The sequence below is a fragment of the Ceratosolen solmsi genome, unplaced genomic scaffold (assembly GCF_000503995.2).
Source record: "Ceratosolen solmsi marchali unplaced genomic scaffold, CerSol_1.0 scaffold33, whole genome shotgun sequence".
NCBI lineage: Eukaryota > Metazoa > Arthropoda > Insecta > Hymenoptera > Agaonidae > Ceratosolen > Ceratosolen solmsi.
This window is the reverse complement of record NW_011948438.1, coordinates 2316551-2337255: the sequence shown is the minus strand read 5'-3', so window position 1 is coordinate 2337255 and position 20705 is coordinate 2316551. Positions and strand designations below refer to the sequence as shown.

Genomic DNA, 20705 nt, shown 5'->3' with positions numbered 1-20705 from the left:
TGATTTTAACGTTAGTCGAAGTACTCTTCTTTAATGTCATTGATTAGTAAAAAAATGTCCGATGCTTTATAGTTTGCGCGGCTATATATTCGATATATTACTTACACGATAGGATAATTATAAAAAATTTCAATATATATAATAAATATATTCAAGATATAATTAGTAATTGAAATTCACTAGTGAGTTACAGTAGGAAACACTTTCGAAATATTTTATTTATAATAAGACTTGTAACCGGCCGTTTATTTTAAATTTATAAATGATACGATTAAATTAAATATACATGATTTGTTAAGAATATCATAAATGATTATTTGTTTGCCGATGCGTTGTTACAGGAAACGAGAAAAGTAAATAATTCAGAATAGTAGCAAGTCTGAAATTTTCCAATAGCAACAATACAAAACAACATAAATAATAATAAGTAATAATAATATGCATCGGGACCAAGTTAACAATTACCATTTTAATTTATGGGAATTAAAAGTTTAAAAATTGTTCCTTTCTTCATTAATAAATGTGTAATGCTTACCTCTTCCTCTCTTCGTGATGCACTGCAACGAAACAAATATGCTTATACAAATTATTAATTTATCCAAGCAAATGAATAGTACTTTCACGTATTTATTGTAAGAAATCCCCTTCCATGCGATTTACATAATTACAATGTTTTATGATTATTTAATTGGTATGCCATTTATCAATAAAATAATAAAATATTTTTATTTAATACGTAGAACAATCCATGTTTTGCGATTGATATATGAAACGTGTTTCTTTATTCATTAAATTAACACGGCTTCATTGTGATATTAAAAATTAAATTATTCCAATGATAATATTAAAATTTTACGAAGCTTATATATGTTTTTTTCTTTCTTTTTTTATTCATCGCTATAGAATTTACTAAATATCATTGCGCAATGCGAAGTTGTCGAGCAGCGAGTAGCTTCTGATAGTATATTCGTTCTCATTACTAAAACTCATTTGCAGTAGTGGACTGTTGATTAGAATAACGTTAAGGTCTAAGGTGAGCTGGCAGTCGAGCGATTAAAATTTTAAGGGTGAGAGAGTTAGATAGATAGATAGAGAGATAGAGATAGAGAGAGATATAGATAGATAGATAGATAGAGAGATAGAGATAGAGAGAGATATAGATAGATAGATAGATAGAGAGATAGAGATAGAGAGAGATATAGATAGATAGATAGATAGAGAGATAGAGATAGATAGATAGATAGATAGATAGATAGATAGAGAGATAGAGATAGAGAGAGATATAGATAGATAGATAGATAGAGAGAGAGAAGCGAAGGCCGTTATAGAGCCGTAATACTCTTATGCAATGGTAACGAAGATTGGCTTCTTAATTTCCCATTTCGTATGGAAAATTCATAATTGGCGCTGCAGTGGTTTAACAATTGACGCGTGCGCCCCCGAGACCGCTGACAAGCCCAAGGTGTCGCGGCACTAGACTCCGCCGTAGCTTACGAGAGCGTCAGAGCGTCTGCCGCGCGAACCTACGCAGATGAGTGCGTATGCGCGGAGCCGCGCAACAGAGAGGGAAACGTGCGGTCGAGGGTGCGGGAGCGCGTGAGAGAGGGAGATGAACGAGCCCGGTTAGTAGTGTCGAGCGAAGCCGAGCTCGGCGCCCCATTGGCGCGTGAAGGAAACGCGAAATAGTCGTCCGCTTGGTGAAAGAGTCGACGATCCGCCGCCGATCGTCACCTGACGACAATTTCGCTTTGTCGTCCACTTCGTTTTGTGGGCCTTTTTGGTATTAGGAGGGGGTCGTGGCGAGAGTCGGTGGAGGTGCGGGCCGTAAAGGATAGTGCGGGCGTCATCGGGTCTCCGTGGTCAAGCGGCACGAGTTCCTCGTCGCCGGTGGAACGTAGGAGGGCGAGAGGGGAGGGAGTCGGTGCGTCGACGACTCGTCGCCGCCGTTGGCCGCCACGCGACCGCCGCTCACGAGGAAGCCAAGGAAGTTGAAGACGGCTATGGGGAACGTCCACACATGCGGGCCTAACGAGGCGCTCGTCGTGTCAGGTGAGGGATTTGCACGATTGTCCATTCTAACCTAGAAATAGTAAAGCTCCTATCCAGCCTCGCATAGGCGTTTCCTTGACGAATTCGAGGCGTGGAGGGGGATGGTGGATCAACCCGGACCCGAGGCTGTAAATTAGCTAGTTTCATTTAGTACGGCCTGGGCCGTGGAGTTTCGATCGAAGAGTTCATCGAAGTATCGCTACTGGTCGGAGCAGGGCGGCGGGATGGGCGTTTAGGGGATGCATGGGAGGGTTAAAGCAGTACGCAGGGCTCGTACGCAGGGCTAAGGGAGACGCCGCGCGCGTCTTTGACTCATCCCGGGAGTCAGGATAAACATCGATGGAGCTTGCGCGCGTCCTCTCGACGCGTGCAACGAGTATTTCTCATGCGAATACAGAGTTTATTTGTCGTCGCAACGCTTCGCTGGCACTTGCACAGACACGAGCTTAGATTCTCATTTTTGGTGAGCTCGCGACGTGGCTTTTATCTCATTTCGCTTCCATTCGCATTGATAAAGCTCGTAGTTTTGCACGCTTATGTCGCAAAGGCGTTTAAAGATAAGTCAATTAGATTAGCAGTAATTTCAAAATCTTTGCTGGTATTCGAGGATTTGATACGAGGTGGGTGGGGGAGGGAGGGGGGGGGATCAGTGCGTTAATCGATTTTTCAAAAGTTGGGGGCTAGTGAAACATTATGCAGTCTAAGATAATGATAATTTCTTCTCTGTATTCACGTGGAACAACGTCTCGTCATGTGGAAAATAAAGCGTGTAGCCGTCACAGGTGTGTGAGATTTGCTAGCGTGTATGAAAATAGGGAGAGGGGTTTGACACTTTATCCTATACCGGGGATGTCGAGCTTTTGAATTTATGATGATATTCTTCGGGAAAATCTATTGTTGTTTTTTTTGCTGTTCTAAGAGAATCTTATAAATCGAAGATAGAAAGGGAGCAAAAGAGAGACGGTAAGAGTATACCAGTGAGTGAGTGAGTGAGAGAGAGAGAGAGAGAGAGAGAGAGAGAGCGTTAATTGGATTACGTCTATAATAGACACAATACTTTTTCAGTTTATGTTTTATTAATTTATTGATTTAGTTAGTAACTTTTCCCGCAGTTTTATATTCTTAAAGTCCCTAGTTATGTTTAGAAATTTTATTGATTTTCTCTACTCTTTCAATTGATCGACGTTACAGTTTTTTTGTATTATTTTTTATTTCTATCATTAATTTTCCTTTACACTATCGTCTGTCTCATGACTATTAATAATGAGCAAATCAATGTTTGTCACCCAAATCTATTGGCCAAGAGGCATTTTACTTATTATATTATATAATCAATTTCTATTTTTAGAAAATAGTATTTAAACACATTACAAAATATCATTTCAATATATTTGTACTACTCGATTGCTTAAAATATTTCTCCATTAAATTTAACAATCCTTAAATCAACTATGCCTTAAAATATTTATAATGACAGCTTGCTTATGAGTGAAATGATTGGTGATCGCATGCATTTTGACGTTATTATTATCATCATCATCATCATAATCATCATCATCATCATCATCATCATCATCATCATCATCATCATCATCATCATCATCATCATCATCATCATCATCATCATCATCATCATCATCATCATCATCATCATCATCATCATCATCATCATCATCATCATCATCATCATCATCATCATCATCATCATCATCATCATCATCATCATCATCATCATCATCATCATCATCATCATCATCATCATCATCATCATCATCATCATCATCATCATCATCATCATCATCATCATCATCATCATCATCATCATCATCATCATCATCATCATCATCATCATCATCATCATCATCATCATCATCATCATCATCATCATCATCATCATCATCATCATCATCATCATCATCATCATCATCATCATCATCATCATCATCATCATCATCATCATCATCATCATCATCATCATCATCATCATCATCATCATCATCATCATCATCATCATCATCATCATCATCATCATCATCATCATCATCATCATTATTATTATTATTATTTTATATTTTATATTTTATATTTTATATTTTATTTTACCAAACAGTATACATACTGAGTTATACGTACAAATACAGTTTAAACTGTTTTATTGTAATGTAGCTTTATTGTAACTTGATGAGTGTTCCTATGTAATGTACAATTTGTGTATGCATAATGCATATCGTTTTCTCAAAATGTCGTTCTCCTAAAGATAATTTTGATTTCCAAATTTGTATGCTCATCATTTAATATATCTATTAAAATAACTTTCGGTTAAGGTGTAATTTGGTTTATTTTATGTTTACATTAGAATTTGATTTTGTCCTTAGTTTATTTCATTATTTTATTTTTGTTTTAGGAATTGGCGACTTTTATTTTCTGCTGTTTTTTTACTTTTTTTTATTAGATGATGCGAGGCGAAAGACTAAAGAATACATAATTTGCAGGAAACATAATTTTCCGCAAATAAGTGTATTAAGAGCCAAAGCTCAGGAAACAGTATTGGGAATACATAATTTATAATTCGTATATCGTGTTATTTGTAATTATATTCGAATGTGTTATTATCTTACACTATTGAATGTAGTTTATTGTTACGTGCGTTATATTGGTATTAAATACATTGAACGAATATATCGCAATTTGTAGTGTACATTATTGAACTGTAAATTTTTGGTGTAAATATATGTTTTTTCATATAAAAGTATTTTGTTTAATATTGAATGAAAAAGTATGTAATAAACAATGTCTGAATAGTTATATATTTTTATGTACGAAATATATGCCCATGAAACTATGTATTTCCTTTGTGATATTGTGTTTTCTTAATTATTTAATCTTCACTTAATATTTATATATATATATATATATAAGTGCGTAGTACTTGAAAACAAGAAAATAAATACGAATGATACGATTTTAAAACGTTATTTTAACATAAATACAAATATTAAAAAATTTTGTTGTTTCTTATGCAGTTTTTGATATACTTAGCGAATTATATTTTTTATCCTAAAATACGAAAATTTGATGACAATGAATCTAAAAGAATTTAATGCCAATCACAAAATATAAGGCGTAGTTAGTTTTAATTTTTTTTTTTTTTTAAGATTGAATTTCGTTTAGATGAAAAACAATTGGACGATTCAAGCCATAGTGCTATAAATTACTAGACATTATTACTATATTTTATACAGAATTTGTACCAAGTAAAGTTTCATTTCAATTTGCTGGTAATGTGAAGTATATGCTGTTGTGGAAGAATTAAGGTTACGTAATAATATGGTTATTAATCATTAATAATACGAACCGTCTATCTCAATATATAAATTATTACATCTATTTTCTTTTTAATGGACACACATGCACGCATATTAGGATTATTATTATTATTATTATTATTATTATTATTATTATTATTAATAATACTACTAGGAAATAGATATGCATGTACGAGCGTGTGCGCAGGGCAGCGCAACATGTGGCGCGAGATACGGCTATTATACAAAAATTATATATATATATATATATATATATATATATATATAACACGCAAATCTCGAATTTATCATTACAATGTACTTTAAAGAGTATGAGCTACCGTTTTGAAGTCTGATAATTCATATAAAAATCATTGATAGTTCAACCTTGGGAGAATAAATTAATGCTGAGAGTTTGCAAGATGTCGAGAATGCTTTAGAGCAATGAGTTCGTTCAATTGGCGCGACATTATGGTTGAAGCTTGTCCGCGGACTGCCAGGTTTGCTTAATCATATCGGCAGCCTTCTCGGCGATCATGAAGATGCCGGCATTCACGTGGCCAACGGGCATCGTCGGCATCACCGAGGCGTCCGCGATCCTGAGAGCCTCGATTCCGTAGACCCGCAGCTGGGGGTCGACGACGGCGCTCGGGTCGCTGGCCGGGCCCATCTTCGCAGTGCCGATCTCGTGGTTCATCATCGCCGGTAGGTGCCTGATGGCGCAGCGCCAGTAATCGTCGCTTGCGAATTCATGGCTTTCACAACCTGGTATCTTGTTGGTATTGAGTCGGCTCTCGTAGGCGGCAAAGGGCCCGGTCTTTGACAGTCGGATCGCGTGCTTCACGCCCTCGAGGATGATCTCAAGGTCGGCCGGGTGCTCGAAAAAGTTTGGCTGAATGACGAGCGGGTCGAGGGGGTTGCGCGATCTCAAACTTAACCTGCCGACGCTACGGGGATTCTGGACGATTGGCCAGATCGACCAAGCGTCTTTGTTCTCGATCGGCTGGAACACGGCATTGTAAAGTTCATCGGTAATGCCGAGGGCCTTGCGCAGGCTTAGGCCACCATCCGAGTGGAGCGAGCCGCTGGCGAAGAGCAGCTCGACATCCGGTCGGGAGTCGGGTGCGTACTTGGTGCGAATGAACGCGAGGGCCTCAGCGCCACCGGGAATCGTCATGAGGCCGTTGTTGTGCAGCGTGTAATCTAGAAGGACGCTGGGCGAGGCCAATCGGCTCTGCAGCAGGCCAACGCTCTGGTTGACCATGAAGGTGAGCCCGAGGAAGCCAACGTGCTCGCGCAAGTTGTAGCCGACCATGGAATCATGGATGACCTCGATGCCGAGATCTTCGAGATGCTCGCGCGGACCTATGCCCGAGAGCATGAGAAGTTTGGCCGTGTCAATGGTGCCCGCCGTGAGGATAACCTCTTTGCTTGCCTTGACAGTGCGTACCCTGCCCTTCCTCAGATACTCGACGCCGTAGGCCTTCTTGTTCTCGATGAGGACCTTCGTCACGTGGGCGTTAGTGAGGATGTGGAGATTCGGTCGGCGTATTCTTAGGTAGGCTTTGGCCGCGCTGCATCGCTTGCCGTGGTCCATGTTTACCTGGATGTAAGAGAAACCAATCTGGTTTTTGCCGTTGTAATCGAGGATCTTGTAGCCGAGACTCTTGCCAGCCTTGAGAAAAGCCCTCGCCAAGTCGGTGTGGTAGGGCACGTGCTCCACGCAAAGGTAGCCGTCGCTTCTGTGATACGAGGAGTTCGTCACGCCTGCCGTTTCAAGATGAAAATAAGTAAACGGATGGTATTTATTCAACGTTTATCAATATCAGCACCGCGTCTATGTATGATATTCGCATTTCACGTACCGGGGCTCTATGATACCAAGATAATCGAGCCAAATAATCATTAACAACGCATTGTCATTCTGTTACGATTCCTTTACATTAATGCGAACACACAAGTTTCAAATGTTTATAATAAAAAAGTCATTATTCGTTACATTGGGAAAACTATATGATATATGATATAATTTCCTTTATTGATTATCGTATTGATTAGATGTAAACGGCATTTATTAAACATAACAAACGCAGACATTTTTGTCTACATTAACTTATTTTATAAGCTTATTGTACTTTCAATGAGAGGTGAGGCTGCCGTAGTTTAACGTTTTAGAATAAACTTTTATTATAAACACTCACTACTATCGATTATCAGCTTTAACTATATAAATTCACTCGGATCCAATTTAATCGAGCATATCGAAATATTAAGGCATCAAGGCAGGTTTCAAATTATTCAATTACATTTGTTAATGTTCATTAATTGTCTCTTTGTTAAGCTTTTAGTTGAGGGATAGCTACAAAAAATACTACGATTTCTGAGTTTAATTATTAACAGTTGGAATTCATAGTATTCACGAAAGGTAATCAATTTGCGTAAAATAATTATAATCGAAAATTTTCACAATAAAAAAGGATCATTATTGGTAAAGAAAATTTTAACTACGCGGTAGTCACTGCACTAGAAAGTATAATGAATACGAATCAGTTGTTTATAATTCCTTATATTTTTGTAGAAATGAAAGGAAATGTTATAATCGCACAATTCTTCAGTATTGTAAAAGTAACTGATTTTTTTTTTCTTTTCCTAAAACAATTCTCGTCATAATTACAATGAATTTCTTTACTAAAACAAACTCACCATTTACAAAGATTTCTCCAGAAATTTTACGATGTTTAAAAAGAAAAAACAAACTTGGTAAATAGTATGATCAATGAAAAATTCAATTTACGATTTATTGATAATTTTGATAATTTATTATATCTTTATGATCCTTTTACGATTTTCTATAATTAATTCATTATTTTAATCACTAATTCACAATAGATTATATTTTAGATTATATATATTGTTAGATTATATATATGTTTTAAATACACGATTTAAAATTATTTCTTTAAATATTTTTCTTCATTATATATATATATTGCAATTTTAAACGAATTTACTATTACGTACATATAAGTAAAATAATTCAAGGAAACGAAAAGAAAACAAAAAACAAAATAGCCTTAAAAAATAATTAACAGAGAGAAGAAATAGAATTAAATAAATAAAGGAATAAATAAATAAATGAATAAATAAAGAGAAGAATAAATACATTATGAAAATAACGTAGCGATATTCACTCTCATATTTATATTTAATAATATGAACAATAACGACTAACAAAATTTCAGCTATAGATGAGTTAATTTAACTAGTGACAATTTTACATTGTAAACCGCCGATAAGATAAAATAAAAATGTGTGCGTATCAATCATCATACATCGTCGAGGAGTATTGCAATACAGAGTAGTGCATTAGAATACACTTACCCGGTACTTTGAACCTCTCGCTCTTCTTGAAGTACGGCAGCACGTCGTTATAGGACCAGCCCTCATTACCTAGTGCAGCCCAAATGTCGTAGTCGAGACGATTGCCTCTCGTGTGTATCATGTAATTGAGCGCGCTAGTCCCACCGAGACACCTACCCCTCGGCCACGGGCACTGCCTGTTCTTCATCCCTAAGCAAGCCCGCGACTGAGGCTCGACCTTGTAGCCCCAGTTGTAGTCGGTCAGCTGGAAGAAACTAACGAGCACGGGTATCTGATTGAGCAGACCCTCGGTGCCGCCCGCCTCGATTAAGAGGACGCGCCACTCGCTGTTCTCGGAGAGGCGATTGGCCAGTGCGGAGCCACCCGACCCCGCACCCACCACCACAAAGTCGTAACCCTCGGCACTTGCTTCGGAGACGATATTCCCCTTCATCTCGTTGTTGCTCTTGAATATGTCGATGATCGACTGCGATGAGGCCAGGCTCAAAATCCCGTGGATCAGAAGGACACGGAATCCGCTTACGAATAATCGTGGCATGATTCCGCCGGCTGAGTTTAATTCTCGCCTAAAACGAGAGAAAATAAAAATGAAAAATTAAATTTCCTTTGAATCAATGAAATGCAGCCATATCTATATTTAACTTACTTTCTCCTTTTTTCTCTCTTTTTTTCCCCTTGAATTTATAGTGCGCTTCATGAACGTATACTTCGTACGTTAACTCGATTTTTGGTATTTTAATTATATAAAGAAATATTTTATCGATGGATAGATTAAAAAATAGAAAAATTTATGCCTTATTATTTGGAAATATATTGGCCAATTTAGGTATTAAGTTTTTAAGCTTACGTTCTCACATATGTCAAGGCTCAAATATTTCACGTTTGTGGCGTAACGTTCGTAATACTAATTAAATTTAATTTAATACATAGTAAATATAAATTAAATGGTCGTGTTAATGTTTTTTTTTTCCGATATTTACCTTTTATGAATATTTAGTCCGCAAACAAACGCCTTTGAGTAGCATTTCAATGCATTCTTTACGATATTGATTGATCTCAACAATATTGATTGATTGCGAACGATAAGGCGAATAAAAAAAAAAAGAATGAAGTTAAAAACTAAGTTAAAGGAAAGAGAATAAATCGATTTTGAAACAAAGTTAAATATTTGGATTTGAAGTTGAATGTCTAAATAAATTTCAGACTTTAATGTCTTATGTTGAAGGATTTTTATAAGAGTATGAATCGTCTATATCGTCTAGCACTGTATATATGAATTTATTGAATACCGATATAGAAATGACAAAATAATAACGAAAATAATTAATGCGACGCTTTATAGTTTATTAAAAGAGTCATTCATTTTACAAATAATAAAGTTTTTTTTTAATTTTTTGTATTATGTAATCTTGAAAATATCGTCACATATTTAAGTAACATAATGAACTTAATTTTCAAGGTTCTCGAGAGAGCTGTTGAAGTATTAATATTTATTACATTGAAGAAAGCATAAACATTGAAAAATTCTGAATCAAAATATCAATAAAAAATTATACATTTTTATCAATTATTCCTAACAATCATAATAAAAAAACGTCAGATATATTTTTTAATTGATTTCCATTTTATACATTCATTAAATATTTTTATGTAAACTATTTTTATTTTAATTATAATGCGTTCTATTTGTAAGACTTTTGTAAATTGCTCCATAAATATGCACTTTCACTCGTTACTCTGTATTAATGGTGTAAGCATTTTTTTTTGAAAATCTGACATTACTTTTAAAAATCAGGTATACAGAAGTATTTGCAGTTTTAATTTAAAAAAAAATTAAAAAAAATTATTGCAAGTATATATAAACAATTTATCATGAAATTATATTAAATTTCTTAATTCGATATAAATTTCTTTGATTAAATTTCTTATAAATTTAATAACAATAACAATATTTTAATAATACATTAATTCCAAATTGTATTATTATCTTTTACGCTAGGAATTTATAATAATTAAGGAAAACATGTGTAGCTTGTATGATATAAAAATAATTTATTCATATTATCAATTGTTTATTAAAAATTTGCATAAAATCGTAGAGTATGATAAATAATTTCTTGGCGATTATTCATATATATTTTGACATAGATGTCAATATTCTATTTATTATTCATAAGAAATAATAGTATTATTCACTTTTTTTAGAAGATTCCCACTTTTCTATTGCATAACTTTCACTTTCAACTTTCTGAGACATTATATAGATGCTGTTATATGGCTCTTTATGTATTCTGTCCTCTCACTTTTTACTGCTTTTACAAATGAAAACTTATGCTTGTTTATTCATATTTAATCACTTTGATTTATTTTGATAAAACCAAAGATAAAAGAAATCAGATGCGACGTTTTAGCAATTGACAACATTCTGTTAAAAAGTTTGCTAACATTTATCTATACATTGTAGGTTTATTTTTCTCATTATTTTCTTTCAATAAATATATATAAATTTCTAACAAATTATACGGTAATTTGTAAATTTTCTATTGTTGACAGAAAATATTTTTTTAAAGATCTGTCAAGTTTTACTGTCATTTATGTAAATTTAAATATTATTAAAAGCCTTTAAGAGCATTTAGATTATTTTATTATCCTTAAAACGTAAATGGTTTTTCATAAAAAATCTACATACAGTGTCTAAAATAATAAAAATTAGAAATAAATTATTTGAAAATATTAGATGAAAGGTATATTTCAAATTGAAAGTTTTTGCTTCTGTTTATACGTACATTTTTATGGCCGAGAATAAATATTTAAGGTTTAGTTTCTGCATTAACTATAAAATTACATATTTGTTTAAATATTGTACTTGTCTATTTATTATGAAGACTACAAACCAGTAGATAAGTGCGATAATTCATTATTTCATTCACGAATTTCCGAATATTGGATAGTTATTTATTATTTTTTAATCACATTATTTTAATGCAAAAATATATGATGTATATATATACATTTTTTTTTTCGAATATAAATTACAAAAATATAACAGAATGTGTTAAAGAAAATAGTGACTAATAAGAACCATATTTATCGTCGGTAGCAACCGCTGGTGTAAAATAAAAAAATTCTTCAACCTGGGATAGAGAACATGCGATGAAAAGTCCAAGTGTTTAGTTCACAGATATTTTGATTTGAATAAGCTACGTAGGTCTTCCTTCTATATTTTATTTTTTTTTTTCTTTTTTTTTTTTTTTTTTTTTTTTTTTGCTCAGCAAAGCTTTCCACCCCAGGTGACCTTAATTCATAAAAATCCTATCTACTTCAGCCATTGATCTGCTTTCTTTCACGGTATCATAACTTTAAGTCGATTCCTTTATTTATTTTTATACTTCTGTTTTGCCTCGTCAATATAAGGGCATTTTCTACACGAATAATATAATTTTTTTTTTCAAGTAGTATCTGATATAATTACAATATTGTTTTGATATAAATTAAATTTATTTGTATTATAATAATTGCTTATTTAACTACAGTAGTGTATTAATGGAAATATTTGACTGGCAAAATGTTTTATTTCATTTGTAGAATTTTGATATTTATTTATGGCACAATTGGCAGTTTTTTTTCTATTTAACGAGCCGATTTTCACAATGATTCTTTCACTTAAATATTTTATTCTAAAAAGAGGATGAATGTAATGTTAATTACTCAATCATGCTATTTATATATTTTTATGTTACTAAGATTATTATAAGAGGATTTAACATGTTTAATACAATATCCTACGATTAACTGTTAATTAAGATTTGTAGGATCATATTGTCGCAGGCATCGTGATTTTCTCATAATGTGACGATAATATTTGTTAATATAAAAAATTAGTTGAATTGTTTTTAATTTTGTGTTTCAATGTATTTATTCATAAATGATTAAGTGCTCTTATTTTTCTATTTTTTTTTTTTTTTATCGTGAACGCATTTATTATTCAATGGTCAGATAAAATGAATGTTCCGATAATTTTGTTGTATTTCACAGTCCAGTGATATGAACGTACGTGTGTCAAAACTGAAATTATACGGATTTCACTCGTTATATTGTAATTTGAAAATATATTTTCTCCGGATTGCTAAGGCTAAGAAAAATGTTCTTTTTCTGACGATAGAAAATCCGTTGTGAACAAATCATATACTTATACAATAAAAATTCATTCACCTCTAGGCAAGCGGAAGCAAAAATAATACACTTTCAATCATTTATAAACGGCGCCTTCTACTCATTTCATACAATACGTACCAATAAAATGGTTTTCTCGCAGTATAATTTCTAAAATGGAAATTCTAATTTTTTCAATTAATTTATCATGGCGGACGAAATTCTTCTGGTCGAAAATCTTTCACGAACTTTAGTTATTATCGAATTAATCGTTATTATTAATTGTTTGAGCGTTCGATAATTGTTATTAAAAAGTGTACGACAATTTTAGCATTAATTTACATAATTTAGTTATTATTTTAATAGTTAATTGTAGTATAATTTAGAAGCGGTAGAGGGGCATCAATCGTTTCACTAATTTGAAAACGCCGTCGTCTCTAAGTAATTCGAGTTGTAAATTGATTCGTAAGTAAAACAGTGACGAGTCTTACTCACTTGTTAAATAATTTTGAATCCTTCGGCTTGCCGTTGTTTGTTCCGCGAGCCTGGGTCTCCGAATCTCGATCACCGTCCTCGATCTCTCCGCCTAGATTTGCTCGGAAAAACGAGAAGGGACCCTGGACGAGTCGGTGCTCCTCGTGACACGTCAACCTTCTTGCCGCCGTCTCGCCGATTCTGAGCACCGAAACGCGTCTATAATGCACGTTGAGATCTGCCGGGGAAATACGCGCTTTCACGGGCCGCTCACGTAATATTTGACTTCGGCGCTTGTTTAGAAAGAAGAAAGAAGAAGAAAGGGGATACGAGCTGACCAAACAACGCGTGCCGATACGGTTCTTTTACAATCTCTCAAAACTCGAACTTTTTTTCCATTCTTGGCCCTTGCAATCCTGATTTTCTGGTTTACGCTCATTCGCACCTGCGCAATTCGAGTAAACCGTGTGGTAACCTTCTTCAATTGCTTGCCATTTTCGAGCGATTTGCTCGCACATTTGTTCAGCTTGATAATAGATACTTGATTTGGGCATATTTCTTCGGCAAATCCATATATAGGATAATTTTTATAAAAAAAATTCACATTTTCTAGTTATATTTTGCTATATTATGCTCCATTGCCCTATACGTTATAGTTAAATAAAATTTAAAGTTTTTCTTTTATATCTTATATATATATATATATTTTTTTTTTTCTTCTACTATTTCATTCGTCTATTTAATCTAGGATAGAAAATTTGTATGAATTCATACATATAACAATAATGTAAAATCATTTCTAAATTAAAGTAATGGATAATACATAGAGTCGTAAGAGTAAGATTGCATTTCGAAATGTGTAGTGAAAAGAAAAATCCATAAACAAAACTTCAATATCCAAAAACTTTAGTCAAATTCAATATTTTGTATTTAAATAAATTACATATTCTCACGCAACGATATAAAATACTTAAATTTATTAAATGGAATTTTATGTTGAATACATCAAAGTTATAATTTTTATTGTTAAATTAACACATTTCTAAGTATAATGGTAACACTTTTCATGTCGATGTAGTATTTTTCATCTACCATTTTTCATATAATTTTTATAATAATATGTTAGAGGTAAAAGTAGTTCTGATGATACATTGCTATTTTTTTTCTTTAGAAACGCGGGGTAAAATGAAATAAATTCTTGATTAATACTATTAACGAGAATATTATATTTACATGAAAAGTTTTATAATTTATAACCGATATAAATTCAATTTAAAAATATTGAAAAATGAATGCTCTATTGAATATAATTGATATGTATTAATAATTTTCTATGCAACATATATAATTACGATACAATTTATTTAAAACTTTTGAGAGATTTAATTTAAATTTAATAAATTGTACTGTTATACCATTGACGTTTCATACAAATATGTAATTTGTTTAAATTATTCCTAATACATGAAAATTTTTTTCAGTTCTACTTAATAAATGAAACGACATTAATTGTAAACAGCGAAGTTTCATATTTTGAGTTTTTTTTATCGCAGTATTTATTGTTTGTTCAGACCAGTAGTTTTTTATTACTGCTTTTTTTATTTCATAGTAATTTGACATTATGATTTGATAATAATCAATAATATCGCGAAATAAGTTGGAAGACTTTTAATAAATTATAAATCACAACATAATACAATACAATTTTTATTTTTTCTTAAATGATAATGTAATTAGTTATTAAACGTTCGTTTCTTCAGTATATAAATAGTACTTTTAAGTGTAAATAAATCCAAGAAAGGTTCAAATTTTGGTAATTATAATATTGAAAACGATAAATGGCATTTTGTGTCATTCGATTATTAATTAATTAATTGATTATTAATTTTATTTTTTCTTATTTCAAGATATGTCTATACTATTTTTATAATTACATATAATTGATCAATAAATTAACTGTATTTTAGTGATAACAACTAACTCTTTAATTTATTATAATATTAATTAATTAGTTTTTAAAATATTTACAGCGCAACTTCTGTTCATTAATTTTCAATTGAATAATGTATATTTTATTATATTTCTCATTGTTTTATTTGTATATTTAATTTGTTATGCCAATTGAATTTAAGCTATAGGCAATAAACGATATAGTAAAAAGATTTTATAGTTTTCATAGAATAGTAGTGTTAGAAAAAATGAAGCAAGAGTAAAATTCATAACAAATGTTGGTACTTATAGTTGAATAATTGAATTTTTCAAAACAAAGCTTCTTTTCATTCAATTTTATTTTCATATATTTTGTGACAACATTGTATTTCTTCTTATAATATTTCAATTATTTTATTATATTTCATTTTAGAAAAAAATACAAAATTTATGTTTCCCAATTATTTTAATAACAGTTAGATGTATTCTATTACATTGTAAAATTTCTCAATTTGTAAATATTTTTTCTATTTTTTTTCCTTTTTTTTAAATACTAACTTATTTTATTATTTCATTGAGTGCAATTCTATTCGCTGTCCTCTTTTATACTTATTCTTTTTTTTTTTTTTTTTTGGTCCAAAGAGATTTTAAGGAATTTATAAATAAAATTGATTTGAATGGCATTAATGATTTCAAACTTTTGTATTTAAATAATTAGCATTCGATTAAAAGGTTTTATCTTAAGAAGTGAGATAAATTCCTAATAAAACAATTTCGCCGATTAATGTTAAGACTAAATTTTGGTAGATACAAATACTGGAAGACCGACGAGATATTATAATGGAGATATATAGCCGAAATTGGAGGTGGCACGTGGCATTCGTAATTAATTTTTTCGATTGTTTTTTCACTTATTTAATTATTTAGACTCGCGATGTGAGGCTGAGTTTGGTTATCTTATCCTCGATGTTTGCTTAAAACTTTGATTTGTTCATTATTATTATTTTTCTTATTGAATTCACAAGAAATTCGGAAGAGATCAAAGACTACGACGATTTATTCATTTATAAGATTTTGTATAAAATATCGTTTAATAATGTATATAAAATTTTATTGTATATCGATCGATTATAATAGTAATTATATTAACACTATTATATAAAATAAGCATATGTTAATAATTGCTAAACAATAAGATTTTATCTGCGTTTAAATTGAAAATTAATTGAAAATCGATCTTTTGAATTTTTATATTTAGAGACTTCAAACAAAATTTTCAATTTTCTGTCAAATTTTATCACTTATTTAGAAGTTTTGAATGAACTTATTAAAATATCAATATGGTGTCGTCTTATTTTTATAAGTTATATACATTTAGCCAAACTAGTTTTAATAAAAAAATGAAATATAATTTATTTATTTGAATTGAATGAGAATTGATCGAATCAAAGTATTTAATTATTTAAGTAATTAATCATTGATGCGAGTGTGCAATAGGGGCGAGGAGAGGGAGAATGAGAAAGTAATATAACAATGTTTTCTGCGAACAAATCTCATAATACAGTGCTTCTCATTAACTATAGGATAAATATTTTTCAGAGGTTGAATTCTTTTTTATCTGGATGATCCTGCAATTTTAAAATTAAATAAGAAAATTGTCCAAGGGCACATCTATCTTTAAGATCGATGATTTTCTCTGACTGCCTGTGTAAGATAAACAATCTTCATTCTCGACCTTTAACACTGATTAGTCTTGCAAATCCCTTGAGGGATGTTCTTATCATTCTGTCTCAATCGTTCATTTCAGAATTTTTCCATATTTAGAAGTAAATATACAAATTTTTTTATAAGCGTCAATTAATAAGATAATTTAATCATTTCCTTAACAAGTATTTAAATATTTTCGAAACAAACGTTATCATCTATCAATACGTATTTTTAAAATTAAAAAGAAATTTATTAAAAAAACTTAATCTGTTTATTATGGAAGAATTTTTAATTTTTGTGTTTCAGGTATGTTTTTACCACTGAACAACATTTTTAACTTAGATGCTAATTTATGTAAGTAATTAAACATACTCTTTACATATGTGGCAAATTGAAGTTGAAAATCTATTAAATTGCAGTTTATTGAAGCAACTTTTAAGATTATAATTCTATATTTTTTTATAATTTATTATAAAAATTTTATATGATATTAACTAATAAAAAGTAACAAATAAGTATATGAATTTGCATATGAATAATTTTTATACTTAAATGTTTCAGTATTTCAGTAGAATAATAAATGATTATGACATAAATAGTAATTTAATTGACAATTAATTTAGACGTAAAATTTTGAAAAATATCTCATATTTACATAGTATTATTAATCAAATAATCATCAAAATGTTTTTAAGAATTTTAATATAATATAATAAGGCAGCGTTGACGATAGTTTATTATTATATTGAAAATAAATTACAATGTACAAAAATATATTGTGATATTAAAATTAGAATATATTTATCATTAAGTATCATTAAACAATTTAGTGTAATTATAATCACTACTCGTTTAATTTTATAAAATTCTAGAAAATAGTAATTTTTATAAATATAAAGTATTGACAATTATTTGACTAAATTTAGAATGCTTTCTAGCAGTTTATATCATATATATATATATATATATATATATATATATATAATAAACAATTGTAATTCTTTTTATTTGAATCAAATATAATTTCTTAAATTAAATAGAAACATGAAAAAATCAATTTCCTAATTTATTGAATAGATAAATGAAAATAACATTCAGTTTTTTTATATTAACGTACTTTCATTTAATATGCGACTTTGCATTTATATTTTCATATAATCTTGACAAATAATCTTATTGTTCGTATAATGTTAAGAATATAAGATTTGAAATAATATTTACTAACACGTTCAATTCAATTATTAGTTAATTTTCATAAATAATTAATTTTATTATATAATTTATTATTGAAATTAAATTAAGACTTTTTGTAAAAACAGTCTTGAAAAAATTTTATTCAATATGCATACTTTGTAATGATTATAAGTGTAGCAAAATAACAAAACCATAATCATATACCTTTTTCTTATATCCGAATCCACTAGTAATCCAAATTACTAGTAAATTGACCATTTCAAAAGCGTAACAATTAAGTTGAATAATAAAATGTATTAGTATTAAATTTTTTCAAACATAAAGAATTATGTTATAATTAATTATTACCATTATAATTTATATGTGTAGTAATAATCTAAAAAATAGTACTGTTTATCTTAGTATGCAATATCACGTCGAAAAAGTTTTTTAAGAATAAATTTGTAATTACCTCTAGTTTTATAGTAATTTATATGCTTTATTTTATAAGTATTATTTAACAATAGTTTTAGTTAACAATAAATTTAGACTAATATTATATATCTGTGAGGTTTAGACAATTAGCAATTGTTTTATATTTTAAATATATAAGAATTTATGTATTGAATTCTTATTTCAAAACTTATAAATGTTATGACTTCAAGTATTTAATCTTATAAAATATGTATTGTTAATTTTTATAGATTCTTTTATATATGCTTATATTTTTTATGTGTGAGTCAAAAGGTGTGGGAAGTTAATTTGAATGTCAATGGGGTATAGAATATTTCTATTCCATAACTATCGGCATTAGTTTATAATAAATATATAAATTAGGATTTTAATAATTTATTTATCTAATAAATTTTAATTAATTTTATTATTTCCAACATTTTAACGTTAAAGGCTATTTAACATACTTGAAAGAAATTAGGTATCGTTGCGCCTGTTGAAGTGTTACCCGCTGTACACGTGTGTTCTACGTATGGTAACAGCTGCTAAAATTTTAATTTAAATTAAAATTTAAACTAATTTTAATCGTTATTTAAATAAAAGTTAAAAATAATATCTTATTGTAGTTATGTTCGAATCATCTTTTTCTTATTTTATCTATCACATATTAAATTTACTTTATATTGTTTTTATAAAAAGGTTATTGATTACCTTATCATAATAAATAATGAATTACTTAAAATCAAACCATTTATCGCTTTTCAAATGTAATTTTTTTCATTCATTAGTATAACTCGATTTATTTAATTAATATTATTATCTAATTGTAGTTCTTTCTATAAATATTATAACAGGCTCATAAAATTGTTTCATTAAATTTCAAATTTATAATATAACTTTTTTTTATTTTGTAAGCAAATAGGATAGTAGTATACGTAAAATGTATGCTTAAAAAAAAAAACGTAATCATTTTTTTCTTCGCTTCCCACATATAAAGAATACTTTGAATGTTTACCTAAACATGAAGATTAAAGAAAATTCTATTTACATTTAGATTGATAACAATGACGAATTAAAATCAAGTATAGTATTATATTTAAATTATAATAATTATTATATTATATATATATATATATAATATAATAATATTATATATATAAATATAATAATATTATAATAAAGTATTATAATTAAATATAATTAAAATCAATTATAGTACATATTCATAAAGTTTTATAACATAACTAAATAAATTACATAATACTAGTAATCTTCTTATTCTTATTCGATTTAGTTTGTATAAATTTTATTTTTTCATTATACGTGCAACTGTGTTTATTTTCTTTGTTTTCTCATTGAAATACAGTATTTCGTAATAATTAAATTCATGAGACTGTCTAGTTTCAAGTTCAATAATTAGTGCTTAAATCCAATACATTGTATGTATGTTTATAAAGATATATTCTCCTATGTCAGCTTAAAATGTTATTTAAGCATCAAAGCTAAAACTGTTATGGTGTAGGAAGAGGCGAAAAAAAGTAATTAAGTAATTACGTATTTTTGAAATCATCAATTAACAAGTAAGTTTATTTTTACACCTTCGTAGATAGTTAGCAGTTTATATACTTAATTGTCAACTAAATAACAGTAATCTTTAGCATCAATGGTAATCTTAACTTTTGATTCTTATTAGTAATTAAGATATTAACATAATTTGCAATAAACAAATGATATGGCACGATTAACTTAATACCTGAGAAAATGGACGTCAAGTTTATTTTGGCGTAGACTTAAATATTTAGGAAGTAAATAAGTAATGTGATTTTACAACAAATCTTGAAGCTTATCCTTGCGAAAGTAATTACAATTATTAAAATGTACATAAAATATTTGCTACGCTATATACTGTTTTATATTAGGCATTTAACGCGTAGTTTCATGTCATTACAATTGATTTTTAAATTAATCGATTTTTAAATAAATCGATCCTCTAATGTGTGCTACATGTAAAATGCATTTTAATAATTTTAATAATTTATCTGAATATATAAATAACTTATATTTTAGCTAAAGCTAGGACAA

At 29.8% G+C, this 20705-nt stretch overlaps 1 protein-coding gene across 1 annotated transcript in view; it reads left to right on the top strand.

The window, feature by feature from the left end:
- Positions 1-1884: 1884 nt before the first annotated feature.
- Flo2 (flotillin-2) overlaps positions 1885-20705 on the top strand; it is a 185060-nt gene continuing 166239 nt past the window's right edge. Inside the window, exon 1 of the mRNA XM_011503511.1 lies at positions 1885-2049. Coding sequence (XP_011501813.1) covers positions 2001-2049 — 49 coding nt within the window. The 5' untranslated portion in view covers positions 1885-2000. The remainder of the gene's footprint in view (positions 2050-20705) is intronic.